Source organism: Myotis nattereri, assembly GCF_964212035.1.
Source record: "Myotis nattereri genome assembly, chromosome: 19".
Classification (NCBI taxonomy): Eukaryota; Metazoa; Chordata; class Mammalia; order Chiroptera; family Vespertilionidae; genus Myotis; species Myotis nattereri.
In genome coordinates this window covers 22,870,652-22,890,987 of record NC_138095.1, presented here as the reverse complement: position 1 = coordinate 22,890,987, position 20,336 = coordinate 22,870,652, and the positions used below count along the sequence as shown (strand labels likewise).

The 20,336-nt window shown below is 51.7% G+C and overlaps 1 protein-coding gene across 1 annotated transcript in view; it reads right to left on the bottom strand.

Annotated features, from left to right (window-relative positions):
* MYO18B (myosin XVIIIB) overlaps window positions 1-20,336 on the bottom strand; it is a gene marked incomplete at its 5' end in the record, with an annotated part of 162,267 nt that overhangs the window by 47,633 nt on the left and 94,298 nt on the right. Inside the window, 5 exons of the mRNA XM_081113701.1 lie at window positions 370-555; window positions 3,035-3,172; window positions 4,206-4,289; window positions 5,557-5,673; window positions 6,660-6,773. Coding sequence (XP_080969827.1) covers window positions 370-555; window positions 3,035-3,172; window positions 4,206-4,289; window positions 5,557-5,673; window positions 6,660-6,773 — 639 coding nt within the window. The remainder of the gene's footprint in view (window positions 1-369; window positions 556-3,034; window positions 3,173-4,205; window positions 4,290-5,556; window positions 5,674-6,659; window positions 6,774-20,336) is intronic.

Sequence of the window (20,336 nt, the reverse complement as noted above, 5' to 3'; positions counted from 1 at the left end):
AATAATTCTGACTTTGCAGGGTTATGACGATTACAAGACATTATTATGGATGTGAAGACTCCATGCAAGGCAGACATTTAATAAACATTGATTCCTTGCTTTTCACGAGGCCACCAGGCCTTTGGGGTGGAATGTGTGAGGCTGGACCTGGAGTCTGAGACACAAAAGAGCTTGGAGACCATCCAGGAGTGAACACCATTGGTCCACTTTGGGCCCACCCCCCAGAGTTAGCAGCCAATGGCAGCAGCATCTCTCTGCCCATCTCCTGGTTTCTCCTGGTTTCCAGCCTGGCCCACTGGCACCAGATTCTAGCCTCTCTCCAATCTCAAACCCTCCAGCACAGGAGAACCAGTGCAGGACCACACTCACCAGCTCCATGCACCGGCGGCTGGCCTCCGCCTCCCGCTCTACCAGCTCCTGCATGTCCGCCTTCAGCTCCTCCAGGCGCCGCTGGTAATACTGGCTGCTCTCCCGCTGCTGGGCCTCCGCCGTGGCTGCCTGCGAGAGCTCCTCACCCATCTTGATCAGACTGTCCCGAAGCCGGATCACCAGGACCTGGAGGGGGGCGGAGAGCACACGCCCACCTTGGGGTTAGAGGCCCATGGGCAGGAAACTGGGGGCTCCAGGAAGGGAAATCCTTTCCGGAGCCGCTGTGTACTTTTATAATCAGAATAATTATTCTGATTCCTGATACAAAAATGAAGACTTGACTTTGAAAACCTAAGAAACCGTCCGGCCCATGCGGCTCAGGGGTGGAGCATCAATCTATGAACCAGGAGGTCAGGGTTCAATTCCCTGGTCAGGGCACATGCCGGGGTATGCAGGAGGCAGCTGATCAATGATTTTCCATCTCTCTCTCTTTCTCTCTGAAATAAACACACACACACGCGCGCGCGCGCGCACACACATGTATCCAGGACACCATAACTGCTATTCTGAGAGGCAGTGTAGTATACTGATGCGAACCCTGCCTCTCAGCATGATCTGGATTCAAATCCCAGCTCTACCCTTCCTGGCTGTGTGGCCTTAGGCAGGTTATTTAACCCCTCTGAGAGATGGGCATGGGACCCTGTCAGGACTGCTCGCATTGTCATGCAGAAGGCTGAGCTCAGTGCCTGGCACATCGGATATCTGGATATGGGCTGGGAATTGTTCCTATTTATAGCAGCCTTCATTCATCTCAAGGTGTGGGAGGTGGGGTGATCAGTGGAGAAAACACTAAACCGGGGAACAAGCCCTTCCCCAACATGGGTTTTGGTTTCCCAATATACAAAACAGGGAGGTTTGAGGAGTAACCTCCCATGAGCCTCAGCTCTATTATTTTATGGCACGTTCCCTTTCCTGGGGGGAGAAATCCCACAAGGTCACGATGAAACAATAGAGGGAAAAGAGCTGTGGGCATCACCAGTGCTACAGAAAACAACCCAGGGCTGTTGTGCAGAATTCATTAGTTGGCCAACAAGCCTGGAACCAAATGATTCTGATGGGTAAATACTAAAGTGTTGACATAAAAACGAAGCCCACATGAATATTTCAGGCCCTTGCTGAGGACTCAGAGGCCCTTTCCAGATCAGAGGCTGAAGATAAGCTTTATTATTCACTTCTCCTTCGTCCTGCAAATGGAGTTTAAGCAACATTTTCCAAGGGCAGTAGGCGGGTTATAAAGAAGTAGAGTTCTCAAACTGTGTCCCTGAGGTACCCCATCTCAAGGACCAAATTCAAATACACTTATTTGAATGAGATTGAATCTGCCATTTAAAGTTAATTTCCCATAGATTTCTTTTCTTCTCTGCTATCACATGACTATGCTAGAATCAAGTAAAAAGAGATACATGATCCAGCCCACCATGATGTATTTAATTATTTAAAATGTAGCAGATCAAAGTTTCGAGGTGATCTGCAAAGACATATGCCTTAAGGAATTCCTTGAGAAGTTCTGAGAACCACTGAGGGTCAAGACAAAGAAGAATCTGTCTTTGTTCTTCATCCACAGCAGAATTCTTAGAAACCAAATGCCCAGGAGGAGATTGGAGGGAATGTTTCCCAGTGAGGAGCAACTTCTCACTGTCCAGAGGCACTAGCATACTACTGGTCCGGTGGGGGAGCCAGCTGGCTGCAGAGAAATGGAAGCCTGGGACCAGGATGGTCAACTGTCAATCTGCTCCTGTCACTGACATGACCTGGCTGCATCATGACTAAATCACGTGACCCCTCTGGGGTCATCTTCTCATTCCATCCCACTGGCCCCATGGGGCTGCAGTGAATGTCAAGTGGAACAGCTGATGGAGAAGGGCTTAGACAATGAAAATATCATCTGTAAAATGTCTTGTGTCATTGCCTAGAGGGCTAAATGTGAATAAAATCATTGAACTCCAGTTCCTCCAAGCTTTCCTGTCCTTCAAGGCCCAGCATCAATGCCACCTTCTCCTGGAAGCCTCTCTGATTCCCATCCTGAAAGCACCTCTGTCCTCCAAACCTCACAGCCCTCTCTCTATATACTATGGGTATTTATGTACATGTTTTATCCTCACCTCCTACAAAGTTTTATGCTCTGATAAGCAGAATCTGTTTCATACATCTATGCACACACCAGGTGCAAAGCAAATTTCCGCTCAAAATGAGTGTGGGGTGCATGAATGGACGAGTGAGTAGATGGAGATGGCAGAATTAGAGCAATGGATAAAGAGATGGACAGACAAGGGGTCAAGGTCTGAAGAAAAAAACAGAGGAAGAGAAGAAAGAGTGAAGAGAAGAGAAAAAGAACCCAGGGAAGGGGGGTGATGGACGGACCGGTGATGGCATATGGAGTTGGCTACAGATAGATGGAGGTAGGTAGATTGAATGGATAGGTAGTTTGTGGAACAGTGTGGTTGAAGAAAGGAAGAAAAGAGGAAGGAGGGGAAGAAGGAACTCATACGGGAGGTGGATGAGTAATATATGGCCAGATAAAGGCATACGCATGGATAGATGGACAGAGCTTACAAAGAGGCCTCACTTCTCTGGGTCTGAGCAATATTTACACATCAGCAAGTACCTCAAATCTCTTAATCTGCACTTTCTGGAACTCCGTCTTGTTCTCCAGGTCACAGATGACTGCCTCTTGCCTGCTGACAATGGCCCGGTCCACGGTGGACTGCTCCAGGTACTCGATGCGCAGCTGGGCTGCCTGCAGCTGGGGACAGATACAAGGGGTCCGTTGGCCACCTGTTGGCCCTGAGCCACACGATGGAAACACACGCAGGCTTCAGCCCCAGGCCCCTTAACAGCTTCCTTCTCAGCTCAGGGGCTGTCTGGTGCGTGCACAGGAAGCACTGCCGGTTCCAATCCAAGGACCCTCAGACCCGACCCGGCCCCTGAGTCTTAGGGCCTAGGAGGTGAGATTTCCTGGGCATTCTGCCTCCAAAACAGGTCTTCTGGTCAGTGCTTCTCTTACCTCCTTGCCCTGCTCTGCTAGGAGAGCAAAGCCAGGCTGTGAGCAGCAAGCTTCAGCATCAAAGGATACAACCAAAGTGGGTTTGGGAGCCAAGGCCTGTATCCGAGTTCAAAACCTGCCTCCACCTTTCCAGCTGGATGGGCCCAGGCACGTCAGCTCCCTTCCCCGAACCTCACTGCTTCGTCTGTGTGCGAGGACTGAGGAGGTGAGCACCTGGTATGTCATTAGCCCCAGCAACTGGCCCCTGCTGCTCTCCTCTTGTTGTACTTGTTGTTACTCGGTGCCCATGGACACTGGCTTGACACTCAGTCCCTCTGACAGTCACTCTAAGCAGGCACGTGCGACAGTTCTGGGAGAGCTTTGAGAATTTCATGGATAAGAGCGATCCACCAACTACTGAAGGAAATCCAGGGGAGTTTGGAGGAACCATGACTCAGAGGAAGATTTCATGAAGGATGATGATCCTGCCTAGACTAGAGCATCCCATCTCCTTGGAGCCATTTCTCAGCAGGAGAAAACCCTTCACTGAAATGTTGATGCGTCTCACTGCACAGGCATCTCTGGATGCTGAACGGGTACAGGGCAGAGTGAGTGAGTGAGTGAGTGTGTGTGTGTGTGTGTGTGTGTGTGTGTGTGTCCGTCTAAGATGGCTCTCAATTCATTTGGTTCAAGACTGAAGCTGAATGAACGACAGTTCCCAGGGCCCAGAGTGTGAGGTCCCAGAGGGAACCCTTCTCTTCCTCCCCCACAACAGGGCGGCGCCAGCACATACTTGTTCCTGCAGCTTGTGCTTCTCCTTCTTGGCTTCCTCCAGCTGCAGCTGCAGCTCCTGGATCTGCCCAATGTCAGCAGCAGACTGGGGAGACAAAGAAATGCCACTTGAGAGCACAGGCTTTGCGGGGACACTGCCCCTGGCAATCCCTTCTTCTCCCGGGTGGGGGACATTGAGACTGCAGATGTCTAAATTTCTCAGAGTCCCTATAGCAGTAGCCGGTTCCAAAGGGGTGCCTCTCACATCCTCCCCAGCATCCTTCATCTCAGCGTTCACCAAGTCACTCCCATTAGATAAGCCCAGAGCCTTGGTCAACTGTCTACAACCCTATTATGCACCCCTTGAGAGCCAAGACAGAAATGGGCTGGTCACATTACTAGGACCAGATTCTGAGGGGAGAGAACTATTCTGAATGTCAGGTAACTAGGATTCCAGACCCGGATACTGGCCTTGGCAAGACCCAGAACCTCTCTGCACCTCAGTATCCCCATCTGTAAAATGGGCTGATTGTCTCTGCTTAGCCCTTCTACAATGCAATGCATTTGTTCAGAGATTAAATGAGGCAATGAAGAATAAAATTTCTTTAAAAAAAAAAAAAAGTAGAACCAAACTGTGAAGTGTGATTATCTCCATTTAGAAGGATTCCAGAGAAGAGAAGGACCCCTCAATTTCTATTTTCCACATGTATTTATCATTGTAGTAATTTACAATGGGCATATGAATATGCTGCTTTTGTAATTGAACGAATAAAGAAACTTCTATTTTGAACAAAAGTGTAATTAACAATGCAGAAGATGGCCTAGGCTATTTTTGTGGCAGTTGTTATCATGTTGATGATATAATTGATTTTTTTTTGTTATAATTATTCCTTGTTTAGCAGAAATTCCTTCAGATCCAATCTCTGTAGGGTGCATTTGAAGCCTGGCAGGCATTCTACCCTGGATCTCCTCTGAGGGTACCATGTGGGGGAGATGCTCACTGCTCTTGGAGGGAGCTGTTGTGAAGTTATGCAAATCAGATCAGCTATGCAGATCAGAAATCTGCCAAGGGTCCTCATCACATCCCTCCACTCCACCCAAAGCTTCTGGCCTGGCCTGTGTGGCTCAGTGATTGAGCACTCACCCATGAACCAGGAAGTCACTGGTTCGAATCCCAGTTAGGGCACATGCCCAGGTTGCGGGCTTGATCCCCAGTAGGGGGCGTGCAGGAGGCAGCTGATCAATGATTCTCTCTCATCATTGATGTTTCTATCTCTTTCTCCCTCTCCCTACCTCTCTGGAATCAATAAAAATATATTTTAAAAAATATGTAATGCACACTGAAGGCAAATTCTCCCACTTAAGGCTGTTACCTGAGCAATGAGGTCCTTGTGCTTCTGCATGAGGTCATTCAGGTCATCCTGGTCCTCGTCAATGCGCTTCAGGAGGTTGGCTCTCTCAAACTGCAGCCGGTACAGCTGCTCATCCACCTGGCAGGAGGCGGGACAGTGGTCAGGGTGAGGCAGAATGGCGGGTGGGAGGGGACTGATGCACAGTAAAGAGGGGATTGCCTATGGGTGTGTCAGGTGAGTGGCCATGGGTGTGTTAATGCATGCTGTGGGCATGACAGCTCCGTGTGTGTGTGTGTGTGTGTGTGTGTGTGTGTGTAAGGGGGGAGGGGGGAGGGGGACAGGTTCCTCTTAATCTAGTGCAAATAAAATCTGGGACCAAGAGACCAGCAGGGATCTTGAGACAAGCTTTTGCTTATAAATCTCTAGTTACACCTAAACTTTAGGATTTCACACAGAAAGTATAAATTTAAACCAACCCTGTACACCCAGAGAGGGGACTTAGAAAACCATGCCAAATTTTCACCAACATTAGTAGATCCATAACATATGCTCATTTGTCCCCATTCAGAGGGTCCATAGTAGGTGGCAGGGTCCCTTATAGTGGTGAGCTACAGTGGGCCCATGAGGACTGTCTTTGTCTCCACTTATAAGAATGGGCATGCAACAGCCCAATGATAATGACCAAGGCCCCTCCTATGTTGGTGAGTGTACAGTAGGACTACAACAGTAGCCAGGGCACTGCCTAGTGGTGAGCATGCTCTGGGTGCACAACAGAAAGCTGTGTTCTCACTTAGGGTACTGAGCAAACAATAGGCTCATATCGGATGCATCCCCACAGTACTGAGCACACATCAGGTCTACAATTTGCCTGCCTTTGCAGAGTGAACACACAATTGACCCTCATATATAACCTTGTGCCTTTATAATGTTCAGCTCCTAGTCAGATGCCTGCACTTTCAGAGTTAAACATCCAGTAGGTCTACAATGGATGCCTATAGGTGGTACCCAGTAAGCCCATAATAAGTGCCCTTTCCTTCTTATAGTGCTGAGCACACAGTAGGTCCAAGCTAGCTCAGAGGCCTGTGCTGGCCCGGGTCCCCAGAGCTTCAGAAAGGACCAGGTACCAGGCTCTTGCTCCGGGTCATGTTCTCCAACTCGCTGTGCATGCTCTCCAGGTCCGCAGTCAGCGCCTTCTGGGTCTTCAGGGCATCCTCACACTTGGCTTCACTCTGTTCCAGCTGGACCAGGCGGGAGGGTGAGAAGAAAAGAGAAGAGACCTCGTGACGCTGCCCTTTGACTAACCTTCCCCTCCAGCCCAGCCCACCCCTCTCAGGCAGCAGAACCATTTACAAGCCACCTTCGTGTCTTCACAACTGTTCATCAACCTACAACTGGCAAAGCACCTGTGTTTGCATTTGAGGCAGCCCAGTTCTGAGCCCACTCAAAACTGAATAGGCACTGCCCCAGGAAATAAGGCCAGGCCACCCCAGCTTCAGTGCCAGGAGCTAGTCAATTCCCTTCAACAAATATTTGGAGTGCCAGGCACAGAGCATACAGGAAACTGTCACCTGATCCTGTGTCCTCCGGGGAAACAGGCATGAACAGGTAATGAATACCGTTAAAAGGATGAGGGCATGGGATGCTGGGGAATATGGGATGGAGGTCAGGGAAGGCCTCCTGGAGGAGGTGCTTGTAGACAGTTCTCAACCATAGCTGAGAACCCCCTTTCAAATGGTATGCAAACTATTCCGCAGGTGAGCATTTTCCTGGGCCCATGACTTTCACTAGATTCTCAAAGGTTAAGGGCCACCTACTTAAAGTTTCCCTTCCTCACCCCCTTTTCATCCTTCCACCCACTTGCACACAGTAGGCCTGCTACCCTAGCAAAGTGGGGCCATCAGGAAAGTACTATTACCCACGTGGCTCTAGGCGACAGACACGTTCCCACTGGAAAAAGCCACGTCTGTGAACAAACCCTAAGTCTATTCTGAAATGGGCAGTTTCCCCTTGATTTCTGAACCCTAAAATCTCTGAGCAGAAAACGCCCTTAGAAATCACCTAAGGAAAGCACTTAGGTCTCAGAGAGGGGCGGTGCCTTGCCCGAAGTCACAGAGCTGCAAGGAGCAAAGACAACGCTTGCACTGTCCAGACCAGTGCACGTTCTCAACTGCCAGCACACTGTCCCCTGGGAACAGTTAATGATGTTCACATTGGTACTCAGGGACAGAATTTTTTTTTTTTTAAAAGCAAGCTAGAGTCCTGAACTGATATGTCTACAAGCTCTGAGCCCTGAGCCCACTGAGTGAGGGGGCCGGCCCCACTGATCTACAAAATGAAAACAATGGTGCTGAGAGGTCACCCCAGGACAACTGGTCAAGATGGGGGGCTCTATGGGTACAGCCACCTGGGACCATCTCAAGCTCCTTCCAAACTGGGCAGAGAATGTCTTCCTCAGAATGTCCAGGACCTCAGCTGGCAGATGTTAGAATAATAATAATGACAACAGAATGTCGGGGGAAGGGAGGCAGCCATTAGTTTGATTATCAACTATCAAGCACCCTGTTAAAGGTTCTCCTTGCATTTTCTCTTTTAATCCCTATCTTGGATCTGTGAGATTAGTATATACAGCTAATATTCCCATTAAAAATTTCCTTGAATTTATTGGGGTGACAGGTGAGGAAACGGAGACCGTAGCCCACTCCCACAGCATCCTCATACTGGCACCTCTAGTTCCATCCTGCCGCCAGCCACCATAATCCACCAAACCCGTTTTCAAGACCTAGAGAACAGTGTGTTGCTGTGGTTGGGCTCGGAGCAGAGCCTGTCGGAGGAGGACTTGGTGGTCCATTTCCTTTAGTGATTAGGAGGGACTGAGACACACTGAGAAAAATGATGTGGAGCAAGGGGAGGTAATTGGCATTGTTAGAGCGTAATTGACAGAGGACATGAAAAGGCAGGCACAGTCTTATCTTCCCGCAGGCAGTCTCCAGGAAGGCAGGGAGCCGGGATGAAGGGCTCCCCCTCCACTCTGCAGGCAGGCAGGGCTACACCAGCCCTTGATTCATGCAGAAGTGAGAGGCCTCACTAAGGAGAGGCAATTGCAGCTAAGACCTAAAAGATGCCAAGGAGACAGCCATGAGCAGACTTAGAGGCAAAAGAGCCCTGGGTAGAGGCAATAGCAAGTGCAAAGGCCCGGAGGCAGGAGCAGGAATAAACTTGATGCTGAGGCAGAAAAAGAGAGCCCGTGTGGCTGGACGGCTGGGCAGACAGGGGCAGGAGGAGATGATGCTGTGAGCCAGGATGCACAGGTAGGTGTATTTTCAGTCTGCAGGGAAACCACTGGCGGTTTCTAAGGAAGAGAGTGGCATGGCCTCCCTCTGGCTGCTGCAGGGAGGATAAGCTTTGGTGGACAAGCCTGGAAATCGGCGGCCGGTGAGGACACTGCCGTGGTCCTCCCGGTAGGAGTGGTGCAGGTGCTCCGATCAGAGCGGAAGTGCAGAAGGAATGGGAGGACTTCACTGTGGAGGAGCGTGAAGAACAAAAGGTCTGGGCAGGCAGCAGCAGACGGGCCATCCGGGGAGATGATGTCAGAGAGCTAACAGTGGAAGACAGAGGCATCACGCAGGGCCCCGCTGCCGGGCCAAGTTGCCCGGCCCAGTGCCAGGCGGCGAGTGAGGACCATTGTAAGAAACTCAGTGGGGTGGAGCCGAACAGGATGACGGCCGTTCCCATCTGCTCATTCCTCCTCTGGCTGAGGGTTTCATCAGCGCGGCGCCACTGGTCCTCAGAGCCACCGGAGAAAGATGGCTCTATTTTTAACCCCACTTTATAGATGGTGGATGTGTATGATCCAGGAATGCTCCTTCCTCTCCCCGTCTCCCTGGAGCAAGCAGGGAGAGAGAAAAATTATCCCCAGGCAGAGATGAACGGAGCGAGCACACAGTCAGTGGAGGTGGCTGTTGGCGGATTTTTAGCTCCTCCTGGGTTAGGATGGGATTATGTTGGCCAGGATGGTTTTGGCATCGATGGCCACACCTGCTACTGTTGCTTGGGGACCATTTGCAGTGCACTGCGCTTCATAACAGCCCCTCAACACCTCTAGGAGGAAGGGGCCACCATGAGGACCAGTCGATCTAGGAGGAAACTGATCTAGGAGGGCTCACAGCAGGGGAGTGACTTGCCCACAGTCACACAGCTGGTCGGTAGATAAGCTTGGCTGGTCCAACTCCAGAGCCCAACCTCTTCACTGCTGGGCCCCACCACCCTTCTCTGCTAAGTCCGACCATGCAGGTAGGATGGATTACAATACAGAACTCAATCGCAGAGCGAACTCTCCATGGCTCAGTGTGATCGCGGAAGCCACCAGGATAGTCATGCCGGAATCAGGCGGAGGCGTGTACAGTGAGACGTGGAGAAATCAGAGAACGGAAAGAACTCAGAGTTTGGATCAAAGTGGGGGCCTCAAGGAAACACACACTGTCACGGAGATGAACAAGTTCAAACCGAAGGGGAGAGGAAGGACCTGCACGTGTGGCCACTTGCCACATGCCAGATTCTACCGTGTGTGGCGGTCAGAGCTCAGGCACTGGAGCCAGACTGGCCTTTCCCAGCCAGTCATTTAACCCTGGCCGTGCCTCAGTTTCCCCTTCTGTAAAGTGGGAAGGGTGGATCATAGGATCTCTGCAGGATAAATGAGTAAATGCAAGGATGTGCTTAGCATAGTGCCTGGCACCGAGAAAACACAGAAAAAGCATCGGTGGTGGTTGCTATTATTCATCCCTTTCACCCTCTTAACAGCCTGAACAGTGGGATGTTTAACACCGTTTTGGAGGTGAGGAGCCTGGAAGAGAAGCCAAGCTGTCGGGGAATCGAGGGAGGGGCACCCCAGAGGCACACAAGTCAAGCAGGCCCAGACTGTCACAGGTTCCGGATGGGCACGACCAGAAACTGCCCAGCCCCAGGCCTCCACCGGGCGGGCTCCAGGCCGCTGACCACCAGTCATCTTAATGCCGAGCTTTAAAAATGTTCAATTTATTACACTTTAGGGAGCGGGAAGAAATACAGGGTCGTCTGGGGCTGATTTTCCGTTATGGATGACCTGGCGTAAGAATAACTCACTGCACATTATGTCCATATTGAGGCTGTCTGATGGACGTTTTTATGAAGTCGGGTGGCGAGTTATGTGGGGCTGACATCAGAGGCGGCGGCGCTGTGAGCCTGCCTACCACCGCCCAGAAAGCCCTCCCCGGGAGGAGGTCCGGGTGCAACAGAGGGCAAAGGGCAAGAGGACAGCTGGCTCACAGGCGGCTCCTCGGGAAGGGAGACTGGGTCTATCCTTGGCCCTGGCAGCCAGGGTAGTAATGGGCATCCCAGGTGGCAGCTGCCACCACCAACGCTTTCCCAGGGGCTCATCGATGCTGAGTCTGTGAAGTCGACTCGGCTACTTAGTCTCTGAGCTCTGGTTTTCCCCACTCACAACGTGGGGGGAAAAACAGCTCCCCCTCACTGAACAGGAAGCTGAGGGCAGTAGTGTTCGCTGTGCACAGCCTAGGGCACACCTAGGGAACACCACGCACGCAGGTTCCTCTGTGCCAGGCCCGCTCTGAACACTTTTCATGCAACAGCTCACTTCACCGCCACAGGAGCATGCTGAGGTGGGGTCAGGAACCATCCCTGCGGGGACAGCTGAGGAAACCGAGGCACAGAGAGGTCAAGTGACTTAATGAAGGTCACACAAGAGCGAAGCGGCAGAGCTGGCACATGAACCCAGGCGGTCCGGCCACCACGCTCCCCTCTAGCATTACATGTACGCCCACCATATGTGCTCCGCAGGGGAAAGCCGGGGACGTGACCACACGGCGGCTACTCCCCCTTGTTTTGATAGCAGCAGCCTCTTCCCTGCAAGAAGTGGATCTGTTGGGGCCGACCCTCTCTTCTCAAGCCCCGAGTAGATGCATCTGACTCAGCCTCGGCCAATCAGAGCGCCACCTCCCGTTGGCCACACTGGCTGGTTGCAGGATAGCACTATGGCTGGGACTGTGGGAACAAGGTCAGCCCTTTCTGATGCAACAAGTCAGCTGAGACTCTGGGGCCCTCTTCGCACCATGGAGGAAAAGACTGCCTAAGAATACCAGGCGACATCAAGATTGCTGAGGCAGGAGACACGTTGTTGATGACATGATTGGAGCACCTAGATCAAGCCAAGCCTGAAGGCAGTCTTGGCCTCAGAACTTTTCAAATATTTTGGCCACTAACTTCCCTTTTTCTGCTTGAGCTGGGCTGCTGTCACCTGGAACCCAGATACAGGATGACTGAGCAAGTCAGAGGAGACATACATACACGGTGACAGCCACACAATAAACACTCAAACTGGCGATAGCGTTTGTTGATGCTGTCCTGCTAAAAGTTGGGTCCAAGTATCTCTACCCACAACCCCATGAGAGAATAACACTCACTTATTGTTTACCTGTTCTGTGTGTGGATTCCTGCCCCCCTCCCCCTCGCCCCCCGTGGGGGGTACCTATCCTTCCTTGCCAACTGTTGAATGGGGGGAAGGGGAGGGAACCAGATTTCTTCAGCACTGACTGCATCAGGCGCCGTGTGGGCCGCTTGATGTTCATTATCACTATCGCCCACAACTGCCCTGCAAGGGAGTCATCATGTTACAAAGGAGGGAACCACAGCCAGAGCAGGGGAAGTGACTTGCTCAAGGTCAGACCCAAGTGGATGAGACTCCAAATCATTTCTGGGCCACCACGCAGCCCCCTCTGCACACAAGTCTTCCTCTATTGCCGAGTTCATCTCGAGCTCGCTCTCCCCAACACCCACGACCTTCCATTCAGTGGGCGGGCAATTGAGATTCCTATCACATATACATCAACTGCACGCCGATGAATAGCACCGCTTCCCTATGTGAGGCCATCTGCCGGCTCTAACTACCTGGGTCCAATGTTTGCTCTGAACTTATTAAGCTAGAGATGAGTCGGCTAGACATATGGAAGGAGGTGGGGAGAGCAGAAGCTTGGTATTTCAGCAGAGTGGTTAGAACCGGGATTTCTGGGTCTGGTTGAGCAACTCGGGGGATTTAAAATGACTGCAGCGCAAATGCCACAGGGAGGTGTTCTCAGAAACGGTGTCTGGCGGGCTCATCTCAACATACTCCAGGCCTTGACTTCCCATCAGGGCGCGGGTAAGAATTAACCTTCAACAGCAAGGCTTTCCCCAAAAGGCCCTGCCAGCGTCTCAGACTAAAGACAGCCCCGAAAGCCAACACATTTATTCAATGCAAACATATTACAAATGTCAGGCCGGGGCCGCCAAGGGTCTGTCTGGCTCAGAGGTTGGATGACAGTGGCTCCAAAGGGAAATTTCCTAAGACCATATGGCGGCTTCTCTGTGTGTCCTTGGTCTCCAGCTCTTTGGGCACATGCTGGACACTCCGTAATTTTCCATACATCGTGCTAGAGGGACAGCGCTTACTGATGCATCAAAATGCTTTCTGAGTATTTACTGTTTCTACCTTCTTCAGCATAATCATAACCCTCATCAGTAGTGGAATAATCACTAACTCCTCTATTAATGCTTACCACGTATACGTTAATGAGCAGCATACGACTGTGAAATACATATTTTCATCCCTACTTTATAGACGAGGAAACTGAAGACCAGAGAGGTTAGTTGACGTGTCATGGTCACACAGCTGACAATGGTGAGTGGGGCCAGGACCTGAACTGATGCCCCTCTTAAATCCACACTGTCTCTTACAGGCCCTGCGGCATGCGCTTCCCAGCTTCCGGGCAAAGCAGGTCCCTTCCCTTGTTTTAAGTCTTCCTCTGAGGGTCGCAGGGTCCTTCCTGATTTTATATTTCAGGATCTAAGGACTGCTCAGGTCCTACGTGACTGAACAGACTTCAAGAATTTCCTTCCAGATTTCTGCTCTGGTGACGATGGATTTGGGGTTCACTGATGCTCTCCAGAGAAAGGAAACCCCCACACTTAGAAAAGCAGGATAAAATAAAGAAGGCCGTCCCTGCCCCATCCCATTTATACCCCCCTTTAATTATATTCCAGCACCCCACTGTTCCCCTAATAGCACAGGATCTGAGTGCCTCTGTGTCTGTTTGTCTACTAGATGGCAGGCTCCTCGGGGCCCCCTGGATCTTGGTCACCTTTCCCCCAACAGGGTAAGGACTCCACAGGCGTGCACCGGGGGTGGCGAGGCCAAGAAGTCACCTTGATGCATTACTAACCCGTCCACTCAGCAGGCTGCCTGTGTCTGCAGCCTGAGCTCCCACTGCCCCGAGCTACCCACTGGAACCCTGAACACGCCGTAAGCAAGCTATCCGCTCCCTGCCTGGCTGCTCCCTGGCTCCTCTCCAGTGTAGGTCTCTGCCCCAGACACGGCAGTGTTAGACAGCGGCTCCATAGGAAGGACAAGGGGCTGTGTCTGCAGGATCCACCCCATAGGAGGTGATGACCCGCACAGGGAGAGTGACCACAGCTGCTCAGCAAACCCTGGGTCCCCAAGTGAACCCCCTTCTCCAAAGCTGGAAGGAGCTCACGTCGGGATAAGTGAGGGAAGCCCCATCAAGTCCCGGCCAGGTGCTGATCAGGGCAGAGGGCATTCTAATGAGATTCCCCTTTAATAATAAAGTCCTTTACTCTCTCTCTCTCTCTCTCTCTCTCTCTCTCTCTCTCTCTCTCTCTCTCTCTCCAGAAGAAAACCTGGAGCCCCCTCCTGAGAACGGCTGCACCCTGAAGGGATGGACTGAGAAGCCTGGACTGACCCCCGAGGAAAGCGGCCCCACCGCCTCGCCTCACACTCACTCAACCAGAACACGTGGCCACGCCTATCCCACCCGCACCCAACTCTCCCACTCTGCTGGCAGGGTGTGCCTGGCTGCAGGCCCCTGGGGAAGCCCTCTGTCAGTATCCACTACAGCTCAGGAGACCCAGGGACTGATGCGGAGATACTGCACTTCTCGGTCTGTATGCAGGTCCTCAGCAGTCCTGTTCATAACCAAAATCTAGAGGCAACTTGCACGTCCATCAGTAGCAAAAGGGATAAACAGTGGCCCACGTCTCCTGAAACAGCAAGGAGAGTAAGCTGCGACGGCATCTAGTAACATCAAGGACTCTCCTACGCATAAGTGGCACAAAATAAGCAAGACCCGGGGCCAGGACGTACAGGGGGCGCTGATTCAGCTCAGAGGTGGCATGAGCAGATGCTCAGGAGGCGGCTCTTAGACGGGCATCTGGCCCACCGCCCTCGCCCTGACCCTCCCGGGCACCCTGAGGGTCAGTGAGGGGCCCGCTTATCTTCCTGGTTACTGAGGGCTGCAGACACTGGCTCTGGGATGACCGGCCCATCCCTGTTTGCCTGGGACGTTTCTGGTCATGAAACTGGAACTCCAGGGTCCTGGAACACCCTCAGACCCGCCCGCACAAATCCATAAGGCTCTGAAGTGAAAAAGGTGGGGGCTCGAGCTCCAGTTCACCCAAATAGGGGGCACGGTTTCCAACATAGCTGGCCTGAGCTCTCCACATGCGGCTGCGTCATAAAATACAAAGACAGACTCAGGATCTACGGCACCATGAAAACTGCCTCCCCAGGTGAGATCCTGAAAGGGAGGAAAATGCTACAGAGAGCATGGATGGGGCAGTGGGCAGAATGTGAAGAGTCAGCAGTTAACATCAGGAGTTGGCAAACTTTCTGATCCAGGGCCAGATAGTAAAACTTTGAGGTTTTGCAGACCAAGAGGTAGAAGTGAAGAATATATGTAGGCACTTTTACAACTACTTCAAATGTGAAATGTAGCCCTGGCCGGGTAGCTCAGTGAGTCAGAGCGTCGTCCCCCAATGCCACGGTTGCGGGTTCGATCCCTGGTCGGGCACATACGAGAATCAACCAATGAATGAATAAATATGTGGCACAACAAATCAATGTTTCTCTCTCTCTCATCAATAAAAAAATAAATAAACAAACGTGTGAAACACATTCTTAGTTCACAAGCAGTAATAAAAAAATAAACAAAAAAAGCATCAACAAAGAACAGACAGGGAGCTGGATTTGGCCTGTGAGGCGACACAATTAGAAGACCTCTGGTTTAGAAATCGGTATTTTATCTATTTTATCAATGTCAAATTTCTGATTTTGATTAAAATAAAGGGGCACTGTGACTGTAACTTGTTTTCAAATAATTCAGAAAATGTACTTCAGAGAGAGGATAGCGCAAAGGAGGCAAAATGCTAAAAACTGATGCATCTAGGTAAAGGATACATAAGAATCCTTTGACTACTGCAACTTCTTGTCAGTTTGCAATTCAAAATAAATTATTTTTTAAAAATCCTAGTGCCCCCCATATTCTGTGACTTCGGGTACGTTTCCCAAACGCTGAGCTTCCTCCTGCATAAAATGGGCCCGGTCCCCGCTGCTTCCTACGGGGAGTCACAGCCCATCCTATTGGAGCCGACTCATCCATCCATTGAGCACTTGCTGAATGCACACACACTCCTGCACACAGGCCCCAAATGGACAGGTCCCTACGCACAGCACCCACAGCCTTCCAGTGGGTTTGGGGGGATAAAATGAGGCCATGACATCCAAGAGCTCGCCTGTGCTGGCTGCCTGCCGCCAGGATCACTGTTGTTAGAACGTTAGCATGACCCAGGCAAATGGCTGTCCTGTGCAGGGGGGGCCGGGCTCTCCGCAGCTCGACAGTCGCAGGTCCCACGGGGCCTATGATGAGACCAGCCGTTTCCTCCTCCATGCACCACAGCCCTGGGAGTGTCAATATTTGTGGGGTGAGCAGCCCACGATAATCGTGTTTTAACCAATTACAATTTGGTCTTTATCTCCTCTTACAGGAGGTTATGTTAATATTGAATCAATTCACTCCACCTAATCTTTAAAAAAAAAAAAAAAAAAAGGTCGTCAAATAAAACAGCGACTACCTGTCCCGCGGTCCCGGCTGGGAGGAGGGCTCTGCAGGCGCTCGCTCACACCGAGGCCACCATCAGGGCCGTCTCTGCAGAGCTCAGTCATTACTTCCAATGTCCCACGGAAGCAGGGGTGACGCCTGCTGACAGATGTCTCCATTAAAGGCACTAGGATGAGTCAGGGTTACCAGTCTTCCGTGCGTGAATGGGGGGAGGGCCTGACTGGACCCACCTGCTGGAACACTGGAGCTGAGCCAGAACCCCCTCTGGAAGGGCCTGTGGGACCCCGTGGGGCGTGGGGTGTGGGGCTTCTAGAGGGGCCATGAGAGCCCAGAGGCAGCGGTGGGCCCACAGGCAGTGCATTGGTGGTTCTGGGTGCCGGTGATTCTATCCAGGCTACTGAAGTCCGACTCTGTGGGTTCGAATCCCCCTTGTGATTTGGGGCAAATCTTCTCATATGTTTACTCAATCCAGGCCCTGCTGTGAAGGCTTTGGAAGGTAAAGGAGGGAAACAGACAAGTCAAGGGGGTCATATTGATAGGATGGCATGTACTATCCTGGGGGTAAACCCAGGAGGTGACGAGAGGAGAGGTGGGGCACTCACGCAGCCTCTGGGGGTCAGAGGTGGCCCCCAGGGACGATGCCCAGACCCAAGTACAGAGGCTAAAAGTCCATGAGGCAAAGAGGTTTCAGAGAGAAGAAGCAAGAGCCCAGGCGAGGGCAAAGCTTGGGCAAAGGTGGGGAGGTGGGAACAGGTGTGGGGGACCCCCAAGCTGCTCTCAGTGCTGGTCAGGGATCCCCGGAGGGTGGGCACTAGCTGTGCATCCTTAAAGGCCTGTATCCGCAGGGCTGTGTGCTGGGGCCACTGGTGGATCTTCAGCACAAAGAGCCAAGACTGTATTTACACTTTAAAATTCTGTCTCTAAAGACCAGGTGCCGGAAAGATGGCGCGGACAGGACCAGAGCTCAGCAGAGTCCGAGAGACACAGGTGGTGCACGGTAAGTGGGGAGAAGGAGGGATGGACTCAAGAGCTATTTGGGGGTACAGTGACTCAGACTTGGCGACAGCTCTGTTCTCAGCAGGAAGGGGTGAACACAGCCCCCGGCCTGAATTAATTAAACAATGGGAGAGTTCAGTGCAAACTCTTCTCTATTTCGTGAAAATCAAATAACACATTTCCCTTGGGGAGGAGGCAAAGGTCAAAGGCAGGAATCGATGTATTTTTTTAAAGCAACCACTGCCCTGGAGCAGACAGCATCCTCCGCGTTCCCTGCTCAGCCAGGTGCCGCATCTGCTCCTCGCAGATGCTATTTATGCACAGCGATTATCTCAATTACATGTCTTGGTTGTTGGAACTGCTCCTGTCTCCAGATTAGTTTGTTTCCAGTGGAAACATGTCATGGGAATTAATTAGTAATTGGCTCCTGAAGAACAGGTGTCATCAGATAACCTGACACATGGCCCCTTCTACCTGTTCCACGAGGTCTTGTAAAAGCGTGTGCCCAGACACCAGTGTGGGACAGGGAGCCAGTGGGGAACTGCGTGCATTAAGCTAGTTTTCAGTTGAGAGAACTGTTTCAAATCTGTGGTCTGGGGTCCTTTCTATCAGTCTAAGAAGTTAGAAACATCACCCCCTTTTTTAAAAAAAATATGTTCTTATTGACTTCAGAGAGGAAGGGAGGAGAGACAGAAACATCAATGATGAGAGAGAATCATTGATTGGCTGCCTCCCGCACACCCTCTACTGGGGATCGAGCCTGCAACCTGGGCATGTTGCCCTTGACCAGAATCGAACCCACGATCCTTCAGTCCCCAGCTCAATGCTCTATCCACTAAGTCAAACTGACTAGGGCACCCCCTTTTTAGGTGGCAAAAAGGAGGCTCTGAAAGGCAGAGTGACTTGCCCCAAATAATACAGCTAGTTAGGTAGAGGCGGCAGGATTCAAACCCGAAGAGGTGTATTTTTCTGCCTCCCTCCAGGAAGCCTCCATGTTTTATCACCAGAATCTTAAACCTCAGTTATTAACTGAGACAGAGCCAGGCTCCCAGTGGAGGGAAACTGGGCAGAAAGAGCCACATAATTTCCTCAGGATTGCAGATGGGGCCTGGGTACCCTGGCCCTATGGGCAGAATGAAGATGCTGTCTCCGGGGCCTTCCGTGCCTCTAGCTGAGCCGGGCTCGCCACTGGTGCTGCAGCTAGACCGGGAACCCTGCCGTTTTCCAAGCACTCTGACCATGCCCTTCTCTGCTCACCAGCTCGCTATGGCTCCCTGTCACCCTTGGGATCGAGCCCAAACTCCTTAGCCAGGCTCTAACCCACTCGTGAGCAGGCTCCAGCCTCAGTTACTCACAGTGCCCTCTCTGCCCTCACCCCTGGGAACCTCGTGCACAATACTTCCTGTGTCTACATGCCCCACCCCTTCGTGCTCTGTTGCTTCCTAGCACGGCCGTGAGCATCTTACTAACCAGCAATTCATTTCTCTCTTTAAAGAGACAGCTGAAGCCACCAGCTCCTCTCCCACAGCTAAAGTAAGGGCACCCTCTTTAGCTAAACCCGACACGCCACCGATATACTGCTCATCACCCCACTCGACAACAGTCTGCTTCCTGGGTCGAGGGCAGGACCTTGTGGTCTGCTCTCCCTGCCTTCTGGCCTCGAATCTATCCCAGAGTGGAGGCCGAATCAATATTTGCTGAATGCCTGCAGTTATCTAGTAGGTGCGATCAAACACGCCCCCATCCTCGCGCTGATGGGGCAAACCGTTCTGAGGTTAACCACAGCCGCGGTTAGCGAGCTGTAAAGGCTGCAGCGTGCGCGCCAGTTCCCGAAGCCCTCACTGGCGTGGCCCACTGGCCTCGGCAGGTCCCTGGGACGCCGAGCTATGTCACTCCTCTTTAGGAAAAGGGCTCGAGGCGGTCCCGTCACTTGTTGAAGGTCACAAAATTAACAAATGCCGAGTTCATTTCTCTGAACTCAAAATTTCATTTTACAAGCGGTTGAGCGCTAGTGTAAACTCGCCGTCCGTTTTCTCATCGACAAAACAGATGTGTTGCTGCCGAACAGGAAGGGTTTTTTTGAGGAATAAACAAGCCCCATGGCTTCCAAATGCTGGGCCTAAAACCAGCATCAGAGTCTCCTGATGTGATGTTTAAAAATGTAAATCCTGGGTCCCAACCCAGATTAAAATATAAATATGGATGGGATCCAGAAATTTGTGATTTGTAACTAACATGTAAGCTATCTGATGTGCAGCCAAGTCTGGGGGCCCCGAGACACCTGGAAAAGCCTGGAACACAGTAGGTGCTTCACAAACGTTATTACGCAAACCGAGCTGCACGGATCCAAAACCGTGGGCACGCGCAGCTTTTGGACACGTACTGCTGTGTGCTCTCGGGGAAATTACTCAACCTCTCAGAGCCTGGTTAATTGTTAGTAAAATGGGTCCAATTAGAACTATCCACCTCCTGGGGCTATGGTGAGGATTATTTATAACCCACTGACTGCTGCCACCCAGACCATCTGTAAGTCCCTTCAACTTCAAACCAACCCAAGTCTGTCCCTCCTGGCCACCTCCATCAGCACTTAACCCAGGGACCGTTTCCTCCGGCCTAGACGGGTGTGCGAGCCTCCTAACAGCGCCACCTCACCCCCTCCTCGATCCTCCCTCCACACAGGAGAGCTATCCTCTGAAACGTGTATCGGATGGTCTGTCACTCTCTGCTCAAAATCTCCCAAAGGCTTCTCACCACCCTTGGAATAAACCCAAGCCTTCAGGCCCTGCACATTGTGGGCTGTGGCCCCTGCTGCCTTTTCCCTCTCCCCGCGTGGTTTAGCTGACTGCCCAAGTTAAACCAGACCCC